This window comes from Hirundo rustica, chromosome 10 (genome assembly GCF_015227805.2).
Source record: "Hirundo rustica isolate bHirRus1 chromosome 10, bHirRus1.pri.v3, whole genome shotgun sequence".
NCBI classification, from domain to species: Eukaryota; Metazoa; Chordata; class Aves; order Passeriformes; family Hirundinidae; genus Hirundo; species Hirundo rustica.
In genome coordinates this window covers 2,489,887-2,506,978 of record NC_053459.1, presented here as the reverse complement: position 1 = coordinate 2,506,978, position 17,092 = coordinate 2,489,887, and the positions used below count along the sequence as shown (strand labels likewise).

At 42.3% G+C, this 17,092-nt stretch overlaps 1 protein-coding gene across 3 annotated transcripts in view; it reads left to right on the top strand.

Annotated features, from left to right (window-relative positions):
- Positions 1-17,088, top strand: part of LOC120757402 (claudin-19-like) — a 51,453-nt gene extending 34,365 nt beyond the window's left edge. For all 3 annotated transcript variants that reach the window (XM_040074711.1, XM_040074710.1, XM_040074712.1), the window contains 5 exons: positions 4,734-5,004; positions 12,553-12,717; positions 12,866-12,947; positions 15,539-15,649; positions 16,956-17,088. In XM_040074711.1, coding sequence (XP_039930645.1) covers positions 4,785-5,004; positions 12,553-12,717; positions 12,866-12,947; positions 15,539-15,649; positions 16,956-17,055 — 678 coding nt within the window. In that variant the 5' untranslated portion in view covers positions 4,734-4,784 and the 3' untranslated portion in view covers positions 17,056-17,088. The remainder of the gene's footprint in view (positions 1-4,733; positions 5,005-12,552; positions 12,718-12,865; positions 12,948-15,538; positions 15,650-16,955) is intronic.
- Positions 17,089-17,092: the final 4 nt, after the last annotated feature.

Here is a 17,092-nt window from a genome sequence, read left to right as displayed (position 1 = left end):
CCTCTTTCCTCCCTCACCTTCCCCTCCCCGTGCCGTGCCGTGCCGTGCCGGCGGTACCTGTGCGGCCGCGGACCCGCGGCGCGGGCCCAGCACCGCCACGCCATATTGGCGCCTCCCGAGCGCTTCCGGGGCAGCCGGGTGACATCTTCCCGCCGATGGCTCGGTCACCGTGCGGCAAAGGGCGGGCGCGGCTCCCCGCGGCTCCTGGGCCGCTCTGCACGGCGGGTGGATGGGTGTCCGAGCGGCTCCCGGTACCGCCGCCGGGTCGGAGCCCCCCGGGGCCGCCGTGTCGGGTGGGTGGTGGCTGCGCTGCCGCCATGATGAGCGTGGCAGCGCCTTCGCCGCCACGGCCCCCTCGGTGAGCAGCGCTGCGCCGGGAAGCCGGGGGCTGTCGTGATTTCACAGAATCACAGAACGTGCTGAGTTAGACAGGACCCACAAGGATCATCAAGTCCAACTACTGGCTCTGCACAGGACCATCCCTAAGAATTCAACCATGTACCCCGGAGTGTTGTCCAAATGCTCCTTGAACTCTGTCAGGCGTGATAATGTGGCCACTTCCTTGGAGAGCCTATTCCAGTGCCCAACCACCCCCTGAATGAAGAACTTTTTTCTAACATCCAACCTAAACTTGCCCGGGCACAACCTCAGGCCATTGCCTCAGGTCCTGTCGCTGCCCCGTGCCTGCGCCTCACCTTCCCCTCACGAGGAAGTTGAGACTAACATGAGGTCTGCCCTCGGTTTCCACCAGGATGAACAGACCAAGTGTCCTCAGCCTCTCCTCATATGGCTTCTCAAGGCTCTTCATCCTTGTGGCCCTCCTTTGGGCAGTCTTAAATAAGTTAATGTCTTTTTTATATTGTGGTGCTCAAAACTCCCCCCAGGACTCGAAGTGAGGCCTTCTCTGAGCCGAGCAGGCTGGAACAATCCCCACCATGTCCTGGCTGGCGATGCTGTGCCTGCTGCCCCCAGGACACCGTTGGCCCTCCTGGTTGCCAGAGCACTGTTGATTCATACTCGACTTGCCAACCCTCAGTCCTTTTCTGTGGCACTGCTTGCCAGGGTCTTGTTCCCCAGTCTGTAAGTACATTGGGGTTGTCCCATCCCAGATGCAGAATCCAGCACTCTCCCTTTTTATACTTCACACAGTTGGTGACTGCCCAGCCATCTGATTTGTCAAGATTGCTCCGCAGGGCTGATTTATTATTTTGGTCTCTAGAAGCCTTATGGAATAGGCAGAGCCTGTTTCCTCCTAGCCTGCAGCAGCCCAGGAGGTGAGGTGGAGGCTGGAGCTGCTGCCTCAGCATTGCCTTGCTCCGCGTGTGACTCCAGCTCAGCACCTTCCCTCCCCGAGCTCCTCCACCCTGCCCTGCCTCACCTCGCCCCACCCCACCTCACCTCACCTCAGCTCACCACGGGGCTGCTCCAGCAACGGGCTGCTGATTCCCACCCCACCACCTCCCTCCAGGCTCTTCCCTATATCTGTAGCAAGAATAGTTTAGCCAGCAGGAGCAGGGAAGTGATCATCACCTGTACTTGGCATGAGTGAAGCCACAGCTCGAGTTCTGCCTGCAGGTTTGGGCCCCTCCCTTTGTAAAGGACATTGGGGTGCTGGAGAATGTCCAGCAAAGGGCACCAAGGCTGGTGAGGGGTTTAGAAAACTTGTCTTAGGAGGAGTGGCTGAGGGAGCTGGGGTTGTTTAGCCTCCAGGAGCTCAGGAGGGACCTCCTTGCTCTGTACAGCTCCCTGGCAGGAGGCTGTAGTGAGATGGGGCCAGTCTCTTCTGCCATGTCTGCTGTGAGAGGACCAGAGCAAATGGCTTTAAGCTGAGGCAGGAGAATCAGGTTAAATATTAGAAACATATTTTTCCCTGTTCAGGAGGTCAGGCATCATCAGAACGGGTTGCCAGGGAGGTGGTGGAGGCGCTCTGAAGTCGTCTGGACCTTGTGCTGCGTGATGTGGTCTGGTGGCTTAGGGGTACAGTGGCAGTGCTGGGTAGACAGTTGGACTGGATGATCTGAAAGGTCTCTTTCAACCCTGGTGATTCTAGGATTCTGTAGTTACCCACACACACCTGAGCAGGTAACCTGACACAGTTGCCCTGTGGTCCCCTTGCTGCCAGCTGGGGCTCCTGCTCTCTGGCACTGTGCTTCTTTTCACAGAACCATGCCAGCAAAGCTCTGCAGGGCTGGAGAGCTGTTAGCAGAGAACAGTCTGCTGTACACACTGCCAGCCTCCTGAAATTAGATGGGAAAACAGGTGTTTGCTTTGAAAGTAGTTTGTAAGTCTGAAGAAGTTGGGTGCACCTCCCCGGTTGCCTGTTTTGCTGTGGAGATACTCATGGGACAGCAAAGCTGCCTACACAAAGCCAGTCACGGCTGGCTGCCAGACAGAGTGCAGAGCTGCCAAAATGCAGCAGCAGAATAAACAGTGGTTTATCACAAGGCTGCACGTGGAGAGCGAGAGGCAGCAGCCACAAATTGCAGCAGGAAAAGTTCTGCGCAGGTGTGAGGAACATGCTCCACAGGAGAGTGTTGTGCAAATTCCAGCTCTGGAGACCAATCTGTTGTGACTGGATAAGGCTTGGGTGACCTGACCCAACACTGAACTCTGCTTTAATGGGAGGTTGGCATTCATGTGGCCCCTTCCAACCCAAATTATTTTGTAGTTTGTTGTGTGAAGGCAAAGTTAATAGCAAGATGAGTGTGATCTGCATATTGTAATTGCAAGTGGCTAGAAAACTGATTAGGTTATTAAGATGTTATGACAACTTCAGGAGCAAAGTTAAAAAGTCATATTCTTGGAAGTGGTAGGAAATTAATTAACATTCTTCCTTTTTTAAATTTTTTTTTTTCCTCCTCTTTTTTTTTTTTTTTCCTCCTTTTTTTCCCTATCTAGTCATGAAAAGAGTTTGCCTTCTCACCCCAAGGTCAGACTCTGACCAGAGAAAACCCCTGTGAGCTATAGTGTGAAACTGCTCTAAGTGGTTTAGTACCGTATTTAAATTTGCATTTTATCTCTTTCTGATTGCACTGTTGGCCATGGGTCAGCCTCAGAATTTGCCAGAAACTAAGTGATTAGTAGGTTCAAAGACATATATTGCTGATGTTAGAAATGTATATATACAAATGAAACCAGCATTGTAATCGATGCTATTTCTTTGTTTTTCTATGTAACAAAATTAAAAATAAGTAAAAGAGGTTTTTAACTTTCCATTTTAGACACTTTTACCACTAATTTTGTTCCAAAGACCTTATCAGGAGTAGTTTGTCTAAGTGACTTCAATATTTTTCTTTGCTAACCCTTTCTGCACTGTGTTTAAACGAGGTACATTTTGGCTGTGCTGTTTTTAATGTTACAGTGATCCTTTTTGCTCCCCCAGGGTTTGTTTTTATCACATTACAGCACTTTCTTGCATATAGCCTATGTATGTACTTTGGGAGGGATGATGCTCTGGACTTTGTGTATTTATTTGTATTTGGTTTGTTGTCATTCTCCTTTGGACAGTTGCAATGTATATTTGCTATCAGCTGTGCCATCACCACACAGTGTATATGACACTGTATAAACAGTATAAACATGACACTGTGTGACAGCTGGTACAATCGGGTCCAGTAGGGTAGGGTGGCCATGGGTTGAAAGGGGATGGATGTGCTGTTGGAATAAAGTATTATCTGGCCAGTCCTGTGGGGTTTGTGTGGTAGCAACAAGGTCAGGAAGGTGTGAGTGGCTCCTTGAGACAGTGAAAGGCAGAGAGGAGCTGCTGCAGAGCTGTCCCAGGCTGCCAGACCTGCTTCAGCTTGAGCCCAGGAGGTCTGTCCTGCCTTGGGCCACGACTGCAGTCACAAACAGTTTGGTTTCTTAATGTCATCCACTGGACAGGTGTCCAACTGCATATTTCTTCTTTAGGATGCATCTTAAAACCAATGCATAAAAATTTTCAGGTAAAATAGCCATTGTGGAAGTTGTAGCAATGTTTCTGCAGTGCTTTGCACTCTCATAATGCTTGGGCTGCTCAATGGCCCTGACAAAGCAAATTTTATGCCAGGTTTATCTGAGTATATTTGGTACTAACTTACATCAATTTCTGGTAATTTTCCCTTTCACTGGCACTTTGCTATAGCGAAAAGCCATGCCAAATCTTGGTGCAACAGTTGGACAGAGCTTTGGCCCTGGGTCCTTGATTTTTAGAATGGGACAAAGGTCCTAAAGAGTACAAAACTTTCACTTGGGTGATCGAATTGGTCCTCACAAAGTGCTGACACTAGTATCTAGCAGGAAGGTGGAGGAAACGGCTTAGAAACTTACCATAAACGTGAGTATCACAATTTATCTTGCTTCAAATTTGTATCAGTAAATACTGTAATTGGGAGATGAATAATTTACTAAAGCATTTGATAATTTTCATTTTTAAATGAATTTTGAGTTAGCAAAGAAGTAACGAATGGATGAAACATTGCAAATTAAAATTAGAGAATTCTTTGGTTATGTCCTGTGGTTTTGCCTGTTTGCATTTTTTTCTGGTAAACATGTACCATAATAAAATTTTCCTAAGAAAATAATATATGGAATATTCAATGATTCCAATTATTTAATGGGATTTAGATTCCAGCTCTACAGTTCCCTTGTGTGATACTTTATTTTGTAGTAGGCATTTTTAAAATGTTTTTGCGAAGGTCAGGCTTGTGTAACGGTAACTCGATACACTGTGTGTGCATGAACTGTTTCAACAGGTTTTTGATACCAGAAATTTCGGGAAATCTCTTTGAAGAAAACTTGTTGCAATGGGATCATCCTGTCTACAGATCTGTGCATTGCTGCTGGCTTTATCAGGATTCACCACACTACTTGTTACTACCATGTCCAGCAGATGGAAAGTTTTGGACACCACGGCAGAGCTGGTTACTGCAGATTGGGTTTCTGAAGGTCTTTGGATGGATTGTGCAGCAACTGCTCCTAGATCAGTAGAGTGCAAGAAATTTCTCTACATGCTGAGTTCGGACCGTAAGTGGCCAAGGCATATGTTTATAAAATCCAAGGATGGGGTTTTATCCCTTCTTTCTGGACAGTGTGTTTTCAGGATGGGGGGCACAGAGTGCTGTTGTCCCACAGGGTCGAGTATGGCCAAGTCCTGGGAGTGGTTGCAGGCAAGTTAAAGGGCCACCGTGAAACCAGAGTTCATCCTGCAGTTCAGCTCAGTCACTGCTGTGGCTTTGCTCCCCTCTCTGGTGTGTTGACATATGGGTGATATACAATACGGGTGATGTACAGTAAATCTGAGATTTTTTAAAAAAAATAGTTTTGGAAGAAATAGCATATTTTCACTCAGCCTAGTTCTTCAGTACAAGCAGATCATAGATCCATGAGCACTGGTGTTTGTTTGTGCTTTGGAGTGAGACAGGAATTATTAGACATTCCAGAACTGGTTTGATACTTTGTGCTAAACCTGTGTATCTGGGTACTTTTTCTGGAATTTCTCAGACGTAAAATACATCTGTGCAATGGATGCTTCTGTGTTTTCTAGGGTTGACCACTCTAGCAGGGTAGTTTATCTGCAGTAAGAAAGAGAAGAAATGTCTCAGGAGGGGCTGGAAAGTATTTGTTTCAATAGTTTTGGATTTAAAAAATATTCTTCTGTAAACACTATCTTTATGGTAAAGGACTGGGAAGGACTGATGTTGAAGTTCTTTCCTCAGGGAACTGAGTGTAGAAACAGTAACACTGTAGCCTTTGGAAATGGTGTTTTTTGAAGTTTTCTTTCTTAAACAGAACTTTGCATTTATTCTTTTACAACTTTCAGTTTTGTGCAGTCACGTTATGAGTGATGTTAATATCATTTCTTCAAGTCTTCCGTGCTTTATAGGTTCCTGATTGCTGTCGTTGCTCTTTGTCTGGACGTGCCACAGACTATGAACCTTGTTTTTCTTGGCACAGATGTGGACTTCCCTGGAGTCAGAGCTGCCTAACTGTAAGGCAGATCTCTAAAGGGTGAGGGTTTAACTCTCAAGATTCAGCATGTTCATGGTTCTTCCACAGGGCCCTCGCTTTGGTGTCCTCATCTGCCTTCATAATGAGGATGTCAGTTTAAGAATGAGTATCAGCGTCCCGTAATGAGGCCAGAGTTTGTAGCCTCAAAAGGAGGCTAATGATATGCTTCCAAGTATTTTAAAAACATTGCTCATTGCATCAGAGGCAGTGTCAGCTTTTCACATCGTCCTGGTACCAGTTCAGCTCCTCTCCAGGGACTTCTCTGTGTGGATACCAGGATGCCTTAAGTTTCTGGAAATTAGAGTGATGAGATGGGGCCAGCAATGATGGCATTCGGTTCAACTGGCTGGGTTAGAGCAAGCCCAAAGGAAAGCTCCCAGGCAGTGGAAGGTGCTGATGTGAAGCTCTCAGCAACAACTCTTAAGCCCTGCTGATGCAGAGCCTCTTGCAGAGCAGTGCTGGCTGTTATGCCCCTTGCTCAACAAGCTACAGTTTACAAGATTTAGTGAAGAATGGCATTATGTTCTTTAACACATTGGAGGGTTCCTGAAGGGAATTATTAAAATGCCTGGTGCTTCGTAGGAAAACTCATGCCCTTCAGGTCTGCAGTTTAATCTTTTCTGTTTATATGTGTGCTTGAAATATATTCCTTAACTAGGAAGGAATTAAAAAAAAATTATACTCCTATTTTTTTATTTGTATCCTTGGCAGCAGTGTAACAGCCAGGGACACTTGATTCAAGGTCTCAACTATCTCACCTTTGAAAGTGCTGTCAGCAGAAGGGATTGCTGAGATCACCAGCATAGCACCAGTGTATGGGTAAATTAGCTGGAAACTCTTTGATGAAGGGCTTTTAATGAAATGCAGATTCTCCAGGGTACTGGTACAGCGTGTTCATTTTACCATGCCATCATTTGTCAAGTTTCGGTGACTTAGCAGAAGGAGGGAATTCTGCAACAGTCACCTGAGATCAGTTTTTACCACACACTATCTGGTTTCCTTAAAAGATTGCAAGTTTAGAGCTGTACAGGATCGCTCTGCCAAATATGGTCTTGTTTACATCTATAGCAGTGATCCTCCTGACTGCCATGGGAGCCAAAACATCATAGTGGCACTGTAATACCTTTTGGCAGCTGCACCTACCAACCTAAAGCATCAGCTCAGAGTGACCAGTGAATTTTGAAGAAAAACAACAAATACCTGTTAGAGACAAGCTGTGGCTCTCTCAAAGGCTAATCCTTTTATGTGTTTACATAAATGCTGTGAATCTGTTACCATGTTGCATCACAGCAGAATTATTTTATGAAGAAACTCTGACTCCATTTCCTGGAGATAAGAGCAGGTTATCACTGCAAGAGATGGTTAACCCCGTTTGGATCCACAAGTGCTTTAAAGTATTTACGGGAGTGGGTGATGTGAATTGAGTCTACGATTCTGTCTAGCCAAGAACAGAAGCAACTAAACTGAATTTAACATATGCTTTGCCTAGAACAGCTTTTTTTTTAATCCTAAGGTACTCTAGCAAACAGATGCAATTTGCTGATATGTATTATTTTTCTTATAGCTGTTTCTCTTCATAATTTTATTCCTTTTGAGGCACGTCTGTCACACTAGTTCCCTAATTTCCTTATATTTCAATTCCACGATAAATACATTATTACAATTGTAATACATTGTACAATTTTACAGTGTAGGTGGAACTGTTTTTAAAACTGAATGTGCTTAGCTATAGATCAATAGATAGTAAAATATTAAAGGAAACCACTCATACATAAACTTAACCTTCCTGAAAGAAGCTGGTAGTACAGTTGTTGTGGATTACTTATGATCATAACTCCAAAAACTGCTGAATTTTCTAGCAGAAGTATAAAGCTTCTGTTCTCAAGCTGGTTTATGTTTGAATCCTCAAGAAAATATTACACAAAAGCTTTTTGATTTGACAGCAATAATAAAATTACAAGCAATTTTAATCTAGTGTAAAATCTAGTTGATTTCATAAAAGAGACAGAAATAAAATATTTGCTTGTATTATCACTCTTACACAGTATTTTGTAGAAATACTGACTGGAGTTTCTAGGCTGAGAAAAAGAATAGGCTCATTTTCCACTTCCTATTAGAAAAAGAATTAATAGTCACTCTTTTTACACACTAATATCTTTATCATGAACTGCTCCCACTTCTTATTGTCATGCCCAGTAAGCCTTATCTATGGGGAAAGAGCAAAGAGCAAAGGTAGACTCATTTTGGAGTGAAACGCAGAGATAAAGCAGCAAGGAGGCTTCTGAAAGGCTTCACTTGATTGTAATCTAATTATAAGGATATTTAACTGTTACTACTCACAAGCATGAGTGCTGCCTTGGAAATTGTTGCCTTTCTTTTGTGCTTGGGTGGGCTGGCAATTATTGGAGCTACTTTGCCAAATAATTACTGGAAAGTCTCCAGTTTGCATGGTTCTGTGATCACAACATCTACATTGTTTGAAAACCTGTGGAGGAGCTGTGCAGAAGACAGCACTGGAGTATCCAACTGCAGGAATTTTGACTCTCTGCTTGCACTGCCTGGTAGGTGACTTTGTGCAGCCTTGTTTATATTGCTTTAAAACTGACCAGCAAAAAGTAGCAAGGCTTTTGTTTTGGTATTCTGCTTATTCTGGAAAATAACTGGCCAAGAAGGACTTTGTGGGCTGAAGTAATAAAAATCTCTCAAGCAGCAGGACGTGTCAAGCATGTTAGGAAAGGCTATAAAATAAGGCAAATGAAGTCGGTTGATCAAGCGTTTAACAGGCATTTAAAATGGGTTGTAATCTCTCCTCTAGCATCTCCTGGGATGTCGTAGTAGGAGACATTTTCAAACTATTTATTTATTTGGAATTATTGTGTAGACCTTCTTTTGCAATACTTCATAGCTAATGTACTGTAGCTGGAGTTTTTTCATGTAATAGGAAATACTGGTTTTAGCAGTGAAGTGGTAGTGGTTTGTGTGAATTGAGACTGAAAATTGTAGATAATCCAAGAAATACAGGATGATATGTCATACTATAATATGTCATAACATATTATAACTTATAGAAGGAGTATTATGCTATAAGTTAATATATGATTAAGCTTGTTAACTAATGCCAACTACTGTCAGGGTTTGTTAACTAAAGTCTATTTTGATGTGGTTTTAAATACCAAGAAATTTAGATCTGCAGGCCTCTGCCCTCTGTATCCGTCTTCATTGTAATTGTGGTTGTCTTCAATTGCCCAGCTAGGGAACATTCTGTGGATAGTAGGCATGTTTATAGACACCAAAGCTATTTTTTATTCATTTCAAATAATTCAGAATGTAAATACTTACTCGGAATAAAAATGCATTCCTTCTAGCTGAATCTGCCCTAGGAGGTGGCTAAACTAAATAAGTAGGAGGATACTCCTAATCTGAAGAATGTGTAATGTAGGATTAGTGGGAATGAGGTGTTAAATTCACTTTCTCCCTCCATCTGAAGTAAAGGCTTCTTGTTGACCAGCTCTAACACTCATATAGCAATTCTCTGAAACTGTGTCCAGTATTTAGGGAATAATCTGTTCTTTCCATCTTTCAGTCTTTAACAATTGCTTTTAGTGTATGTGTGTGTGTGTGTGTGTGTGTGTGTGTGTGTACGAAGAGGAACATAACCTATTTAAACATCTCAGTAACAGCAGGATCATTCCATCAGACATCATCCTCTGCAGAGCACTCATGTCAGCGTGCACCAGCACTGCTGGGTTAGCAGCTGGACCTGATGATCTGAGAGCCTTAATGATTCTGTGATTTTATTTGGTTCTTGTAAAAACCACTCCAAGGGCTGGTTACTGCTACTGGCTCCAGGCAGCATCTTGTCATTGATGTGTTTACGTGGGGTGTTGCCTCTGAGAGTATGTGCAGATTTGGGCCATGGAGATCAGCATCTGGAGAAAAAAGTGGGTTTGAAAGAACCTCGTGGGGGTCAGAAAAGAGCACCATGAGTGTTAAAGCAAACAGAACAGAAGGCAAGCAACAGCAGGGCTTCTGAGAGCTACAGATAACTTGGAGTCAGGGGGAAAGAGAAAAGTGGGGCCAGAAAGTAAATCACTGGTTCAGGCTCTGAAGTGAATTTATGAAGATTAGGTTTGATGTGTTGAAGAGGAGATCAGTCCTGCAGTTGAGAAGAAGGCAGTATAGTTGAGGGGTAAAGGAAAGGGAAAGGGAAAAACAGTTTGCAAAACTGTGAAGACAAAACATTTTTAGGAAGGAAAGCTGAAAACAAAAAATCAGAAGACACTGGATGGTACTAACAGTTGAAAGAGCAGCTGGGCAGAGCAGGAAAGAGGAAGAAAATGGGTTTGGTAACAATGGGCTCAGCAGACAGTGGGACCTCTGAGAAACATCCATAGAGCTTGCAGATATGAACCAAGGCAGATTAAAAATTACCATGGTCAGTTTAGGTGTGTTTCAAATTCCTGTTTAGAAACTTAGCTGAAACTGCTGTGAGGATGCCAGGAACTGGAGGGAGGGCAAAAAGAAAAGACAAAAGTGTCTTTGTTGCCTCTCATCAGAAGGAAATGAAGATTTTCGACAAAAGTTTCCTTATTGGCAACTGAGCTATGTGGAATGGGTTTTGCTTTATGTATGGGAAAAGTCAGACTTGGTTCTTTTAAACCAATTTCATTTAAGTTCACTAAACCATTAGTCTAAATGACAAATATTTGAAGTGAGGAGCTTTTTAAATGCAATATTGCCCAAGATTTAAACCATGACTGGCTACTCCATATACTCCACTGTCTGTCTAGTCACAACTAAGTCAGACATTTGATATAAGTAGTTGCCAAAGTTTGTAAATTTCTTTTTTGTGCCCCCATTCTTTTTAAGGTTCCATAGGTGTTTTTCCAAAGGCAGGATTTGGAGATAATTTCTTACAATTGGTGTGTACTAATAAAATGAACTGACCTTGTATCTTGTTAAATAAGCTAAATTTAAAATTAAAAAAAAGAGTTTTGTGAATTGTGAACTAAAGTTCTCAGGCTGTTGAGGTTATGGTATTGTGGTACAGTTGTATGAAATCCCTTTCCCATTGGATTGCAAGCAAAGCTCTGCTTGTGTGTCCTGGAAAGATGTGGGGAGTCCCATGTGACACTGCAGGAGTCCCCCAGCCCTGGAGTGTGAGTTGTTGGAGCCCACAGGGTGATTGCCGTGGTGTAAGATCCCAAACCTGAAAGCAGCATTGTTGAGCACTTACCTTAACAGCATCTTCTGCAGGCAAAACCCTCCAACTCTTAGTGGTACTTTGAGGGGTCTTTCCACTTTTACAACTTTCTTCATTTTTTTCCACAAAAAGATTAAAATTTATGCTAAACAAAGTGTTAACTCCTCAAATTATTTTAGCCTTTAATTCTATATATTTCTCTCATGAGAGCTTATTGTTGTCTTTGGCAACTCTTAAGCTTGTAGGACCACTACTCCTAAGCCACATTAGGCTGAGTTGGAGTGTGAGTATCACTTTGCCTCCTGCCTCTCTGATTTTTCTTGTCTGGAGAGTTAGAGCTCACTCCACTACAGAACTAGACAGCAGCTTACCATGGAGGACGTGGAGGTGGTTAGGGAGAAAGAGCTGCAATGCTGGCATCAATGATGTGAGTGTCCATTATGATCAAATTGCAGAGTCATAGAATAGTTTAGGTTGGAAGAGAACTTAAAGATAATCAAGTCAACAAAGTTAGCAGTTGTGACCCTGCCAGGTTGTGACGCTTGGCATGTTTATCTCACAACAAAGGTGCCGAAATGCCATTTGACCTGGAGCCTGCCAAATGCAGGGTGCCATTTTAAAGGAGCCCAAAGTCCCTGTTCGACCTTCTTTCTTAGGCTGATTAATAATCTGCTCCTGGTTTTGGTGAAACTGATACCTAGATGTGAAGACCAGGAGCTTAAAGGATGCAGAATTGCCAGCGTACCAGATTCCCTAACATGGCCGCAGCAGCTGGAACCTCCACAGGAGAGTGTCTTAGGGAGGAATGCTGCAGCTCTCAGACGCACTCACCTCCTGTTTGTTAGGCCGAGTTTGAAGTGCACTGCTAACTTGAACACAATTCTTTCCTATCTCTCCCTGGAAACAGCAAAGCTGGCACCTTTCTTCAGTGCCTCAGTAGTGCCAGAGCCTTGCACACCTTGACTGTCACCTGGATTTCAGATGTGTCCTGTGCACTCAGCTGTACCTGTGTCAGGAATTCTGAAGGACTTGTGAGTAGGAGACTTTTTCCTGCTCCTGCAGATGACCATGTATACCACAAGGGATTTTCACAGGAATGTAAGGTTTTACTAAAGACACAAGAGGATTTACTGAGTTTATAAAATGTAGGCATAGTTCAACTCTCAAATCTGTTTGACTTGAAGACTAAACGCACTTGGGTTTGGAGGCCTCTCCAAACCATATGACAAGGTTGGACAAGATTCACTCATTACTGCACCTGTTAATTTTGTCACTTCCTCTAATCACTTTTATTTTTTTCAGCACAAGGTTAATGTAATTTCTGTATAGATCCTGATTTGTCTTCTCTTTTTCTCTCTTAGTTCACATTCAGGCATGCCGTGCCCTGATGATTACTTCCATCCTTCTGGGATTCTTAGCTGCAGTACTCTCACTGCTTGGTATGAAGTGCACAAACATTGGGTTGAGTGATGAAGATGGAAAAATGAAGTTTACTGTCACAGGAGGATTTCTTTTTATTTTAGGAGGTAATATCAAGGCTGAAATGAGAGCACTATTGATACTTTGTATTGCTTCACAGCCAGACTAAATGAAAAAAACTTGTTCTTGGTTTAAATCTGTTACAGCCATTAAAGGAATCATTCACCTGTGTGTTTTTTAAACTTTTTCTGGTAGGTCTCTGCTCCATGGTGGCTATTTCTTGGTATGCTGCAATGGTTACTGCTCAGTTTTTTAACCAACTGTATGCTGGGACCAAGTAAGTTAATGTATCTGTCATATCAAACTCCATCGTGTGTTAGACAGCTGCACTAACCTCAGCTGCTCCAGAGTTTCAGAACCTGGATAGATCCCATTATCCAGTCCTACAGGAGGGAAAAATTGTATTCAGGGAATCTTTTCACCTCAGAGATGAAAAGGGAGGAAGAAGAGTTCTTTTCTGGAAGAGTTAGTGGATGTGTGAGGAACACCAACCTTGCATCTGAGGGGAGTTTGTACTGTGTTTGCATTTTCTTGAGAGACTCAAGTTATGTATCTCAATTTTGTGAAGAAGAAAAGGTAAAATTCCTAATCTGCTTTGGCATTTAGACCAAAAGAGGTACAAACCTCAGGTTCTGGCTAGAATGAAGTACCTCAGATGTACAAGCAAGGGAAAATCACATGCAAAGAAGATCGAGCTTTGTATTAGTGACCTGCAGAGAAATCTGCTGCCTGTCTTAGATATGTCAATATATTAACAGCTCAACGTTTGTTTGTCTTATGAGTTAAGATGAGGCAAAATTTGAGGGATTATCAGCTAGTGCAGTTGCATACAAACAAGTTTCGAGGTATAAAAGCCCTTACTCTTTGTCTGATATAAAAGTAACAGTTATCAAAACCAAATGGCAGCTTATGGCACCTTATCTAGGTGTCCTCTTTAGCAATGAGGAACAGAGGTAGAGGTGACTGGGCCTCTCCTTCAGAGAGGAGGAAAAAGAGAGGGAAACATACTGTCTGTGGAATATGAGATATCTATAATATATTTCTACCAAGTATATAATTCATAGATCAGTAAACTATAAATTGTTAGTTGCTAGGATCATATTTGAGGTGTTTTGTAAGTTCCTGCCCAGGAATCAGTTCAGGGAAGTCAGAGGTGAAGTGCTTTGTGATAAATCAAAGTACTTTAGGCAATTGCTTTTGTTGTTTGTCAGTTTTCCCTGTGTTTTCAATGAAGTGCTTAGAAAGAAATTGTATTTGTGCAGTTACTTTTTGTTGCTTTATATCCCCTTGAGAGAACTATATGAAGGGTAATAAATACATTAGAGAACTGCAACAACCATTGATAAGGAATTTCGGTTAGTCGGATAGTTGGTGTGTTTTATAGTTACCTGCTATAGCTTTGGGGCTTTAATATCAGTCCTGTTAATCAGTTACCAGATGGTTTGCATTCAGTAGCTAAAGAAATGTGTATATATATATTTTTAATATCTAAACTTCATGTTTAAACTCTTGATTCACTGAGCAGTACTTAGATTAATCAAGTTTGATAATTGATAAAGCTGGGCATGGAGTCTGTGGGGGAGGTTTAAATTCAATTGCATGCCAGTGTTGATCTTCACTCTTAAGAGACTGGCAAATCTGGTTTTTCAGATTGCATTTTTTTGGTCTGACTTCACTAAATTAGTGAAGTTTACCTCTGCTGATTCTTAGAGGAGTTTCTCCTAAGCTCTGAAGACAAACTAAGTTCTCCTGCCGATGTCTCCTATATACTTTGCTTTGGTTTGTGGGAGACTGGTGAGCAGAAATGATTGTGGGCACTGGGCAATGTGCAATTTGTACTCCTGGTTTTTTTTGATTATGACTCTCTGCTTCCATGTTTGGAAGTTCCTAAACCAGTGGAGACCTTAAGGCTCCCATGTGCGATGAGAACACGGAGAGCTGTGAACCTGTGTAAACCTCTGAAACCCTCCTGTTTGCAATGAACTCCAGAGTCAGAAGCTTTGGCACTTTTAAATAACTGTGTTTCCAAGTGGAAAGAAAACAGAAATCTCTGGTTCCATGCTACCTTCAATGCAGTCCATGGCACTTATTTTGCCCTTATATTGGGCATCTCAGACCACAGACGTACAGGTGGATTGTGGATATAGTTTTTGTCTGATCATAAAAATTTGTTTTCCTCTTTTTATGAAACTCCTACCAGACTTTTCTAGACTCAGTTGTCTCTAGTCTTTGTAACAAATTCATTATCAATCAATTTCTTGGACTGGACTAGGATTTTCCCTGAAAGATATAGTTTTGCACAGTAAAATAGGGAACTATTCTTTTTCAGCCTGGGACATTCATAAATGCCTTTCAGCCATACAGCCACAGAGGGTGCTAAATATCCTTTAGGATATCTAAGTTTGATAACGAGCCCTATACAAATAGCTACTTGTAAGTGACCTAGTGTTGTGTCCAAAGAAAACTGATGCCTGTGGTCGACCTTTTCTCAGCATATAGACAGTGAGATCTGAATCACTCCATTTCACAAAATCCTTTCAGTGACACAGACAATAAAAGGGCAAAATAGGTGTTGTGGATTGCACAGAACGTATGTTATTATTATTTATTTTGAATAATTTGCTGAATATACACAATTATTTATCGCTACTTATCTTTATGTTGCTTAGTACTCTCTGTACTGTCACTAATTTGGCAGAGCAGCTCTATACAAATAAGAGTTTTATTGAGCAGACACAAAGCCAGATCTGTTCTCTGTAAACTGTTGAAGTCCCTTTCAGTTCACTGATTTCTATGTAGATTAGAATTTGTTTCCGTGGCTTTGTGATCCTGTTATAACTTGTTTCCATAAAATCTTTCATGTTTCAGGTATGAACTAGGAGAAGCTCTGTACTTAGGCTGGGCTGGATCTGTCCTTTATATACTTGGTGGCATCTTACTGACCTGTTCATGCAGAGGGAGGGAAAATCAGAATTACAGGTAATCTTGGATTTATCAGTAGAAGTAGTAGCTGCCGATCACATACCACTTTCTCTCTGTGCACTATTCTGTCTCTCTCTCACCCGCTGGTATAAATATGTATAAATTACAAACAGTGCTATGGCAGGTCACAGACTGGTGATGGCAGGGGATGCTGTACCAAACCTGTACCTCCCACTCAAGACATTTGATGCATCACCATCAGCAGTTACCTCTGACTTGTATTTGGTAATTCTGGGCACTGCTGATGATGAAAATGTGCACCGAAAGAGCAAACTGTCACCAAAAGAAAAGTATATAAAACTTCATCATATACTACGATCCAGTTTCTCTGCAGTACTCACTGTGAGTAAAATATTCAAACACTGTTCAATTTGCAGAAAGTGTAAAGGCATTTCCCAAAGCACATGGAATTGATCACTAGAAACATGGTTTTTTTCTTGTTCTTTATGGAAATGTCTTGTTGCACAAAAGTCAGGAAAGATGAGATTTCTGGCCTCAATATTTAACCTTTCCCGCATTTTTGTCTCAGTCTTAAATTTTGACACATACAGAAGGCCTCTTTTTGAAGGAGAGGGATGAAATAGGCAGAAATAGCAGAGCCCCATGTCTACCAGAACTCAAATAGCTGGGAGGTTGTACTGGCTAAGCTTGAGAGGACTATAATATTCAAGGAAGAAGCATATTCACTCTTAGTGTATTTAATCTTAGGAAAATTTTTATCAAAATGTAGTAAGTGAGTGTTTCTCTGATACTTCATTGCCTAATCTGAAACCATTTCAGTTTTATGGTAACATTTCATCAGCCACATTGGACTTTAGATCTTGCTCACCTTACTTTGATACAAAGTACCAAATGTCCTGAAATGTCCTGAGAAACAGGTAAAAGTGATAAATGAAATAGAAGTTCAACATGATGAATGACAGTTGAAGGGGTTGGGTGAAGATAGTTCTGTTTATTTCTTTGTCATCTTGATTCCTGTATTAAAACCTGCAACTTGTACAAAGGTGCTGAGGGCTTCTGCTCTAGGGCCTTGAGTGAAATGCCTCAAGGAAGAGACATGAGTTCAGAATCCAGAGTGTGGCAGAGGTTATGAGAGATGGATGGGCTGTGCAGCCCATCAGGGCACATCTATTCCCCCTTAGCTACCAGAACAATGAGAACAGCAGGCCTCTAGTTTCTGCCCCATTGTGAAGAACGTGCTATTGGTGGGTGGGATACAAAGCTGAGTAACTTCTAAGTATCTGAAACCATGGGCATGTGTCTAATACCTATTATTTTGTATCTCTCTTTTCTTGATTTGCAGTCCCAACAAATACACATATGCAGCGGCCCAGGCAGCTTCTCAGCCACACGCGTACCCCAGGAACTCTGAGACGGTCATAAGCAACAAGGAGTATGTCTGAGCTTCCAGCCTGCATCACCTGTAGTGTTAATGGGTTA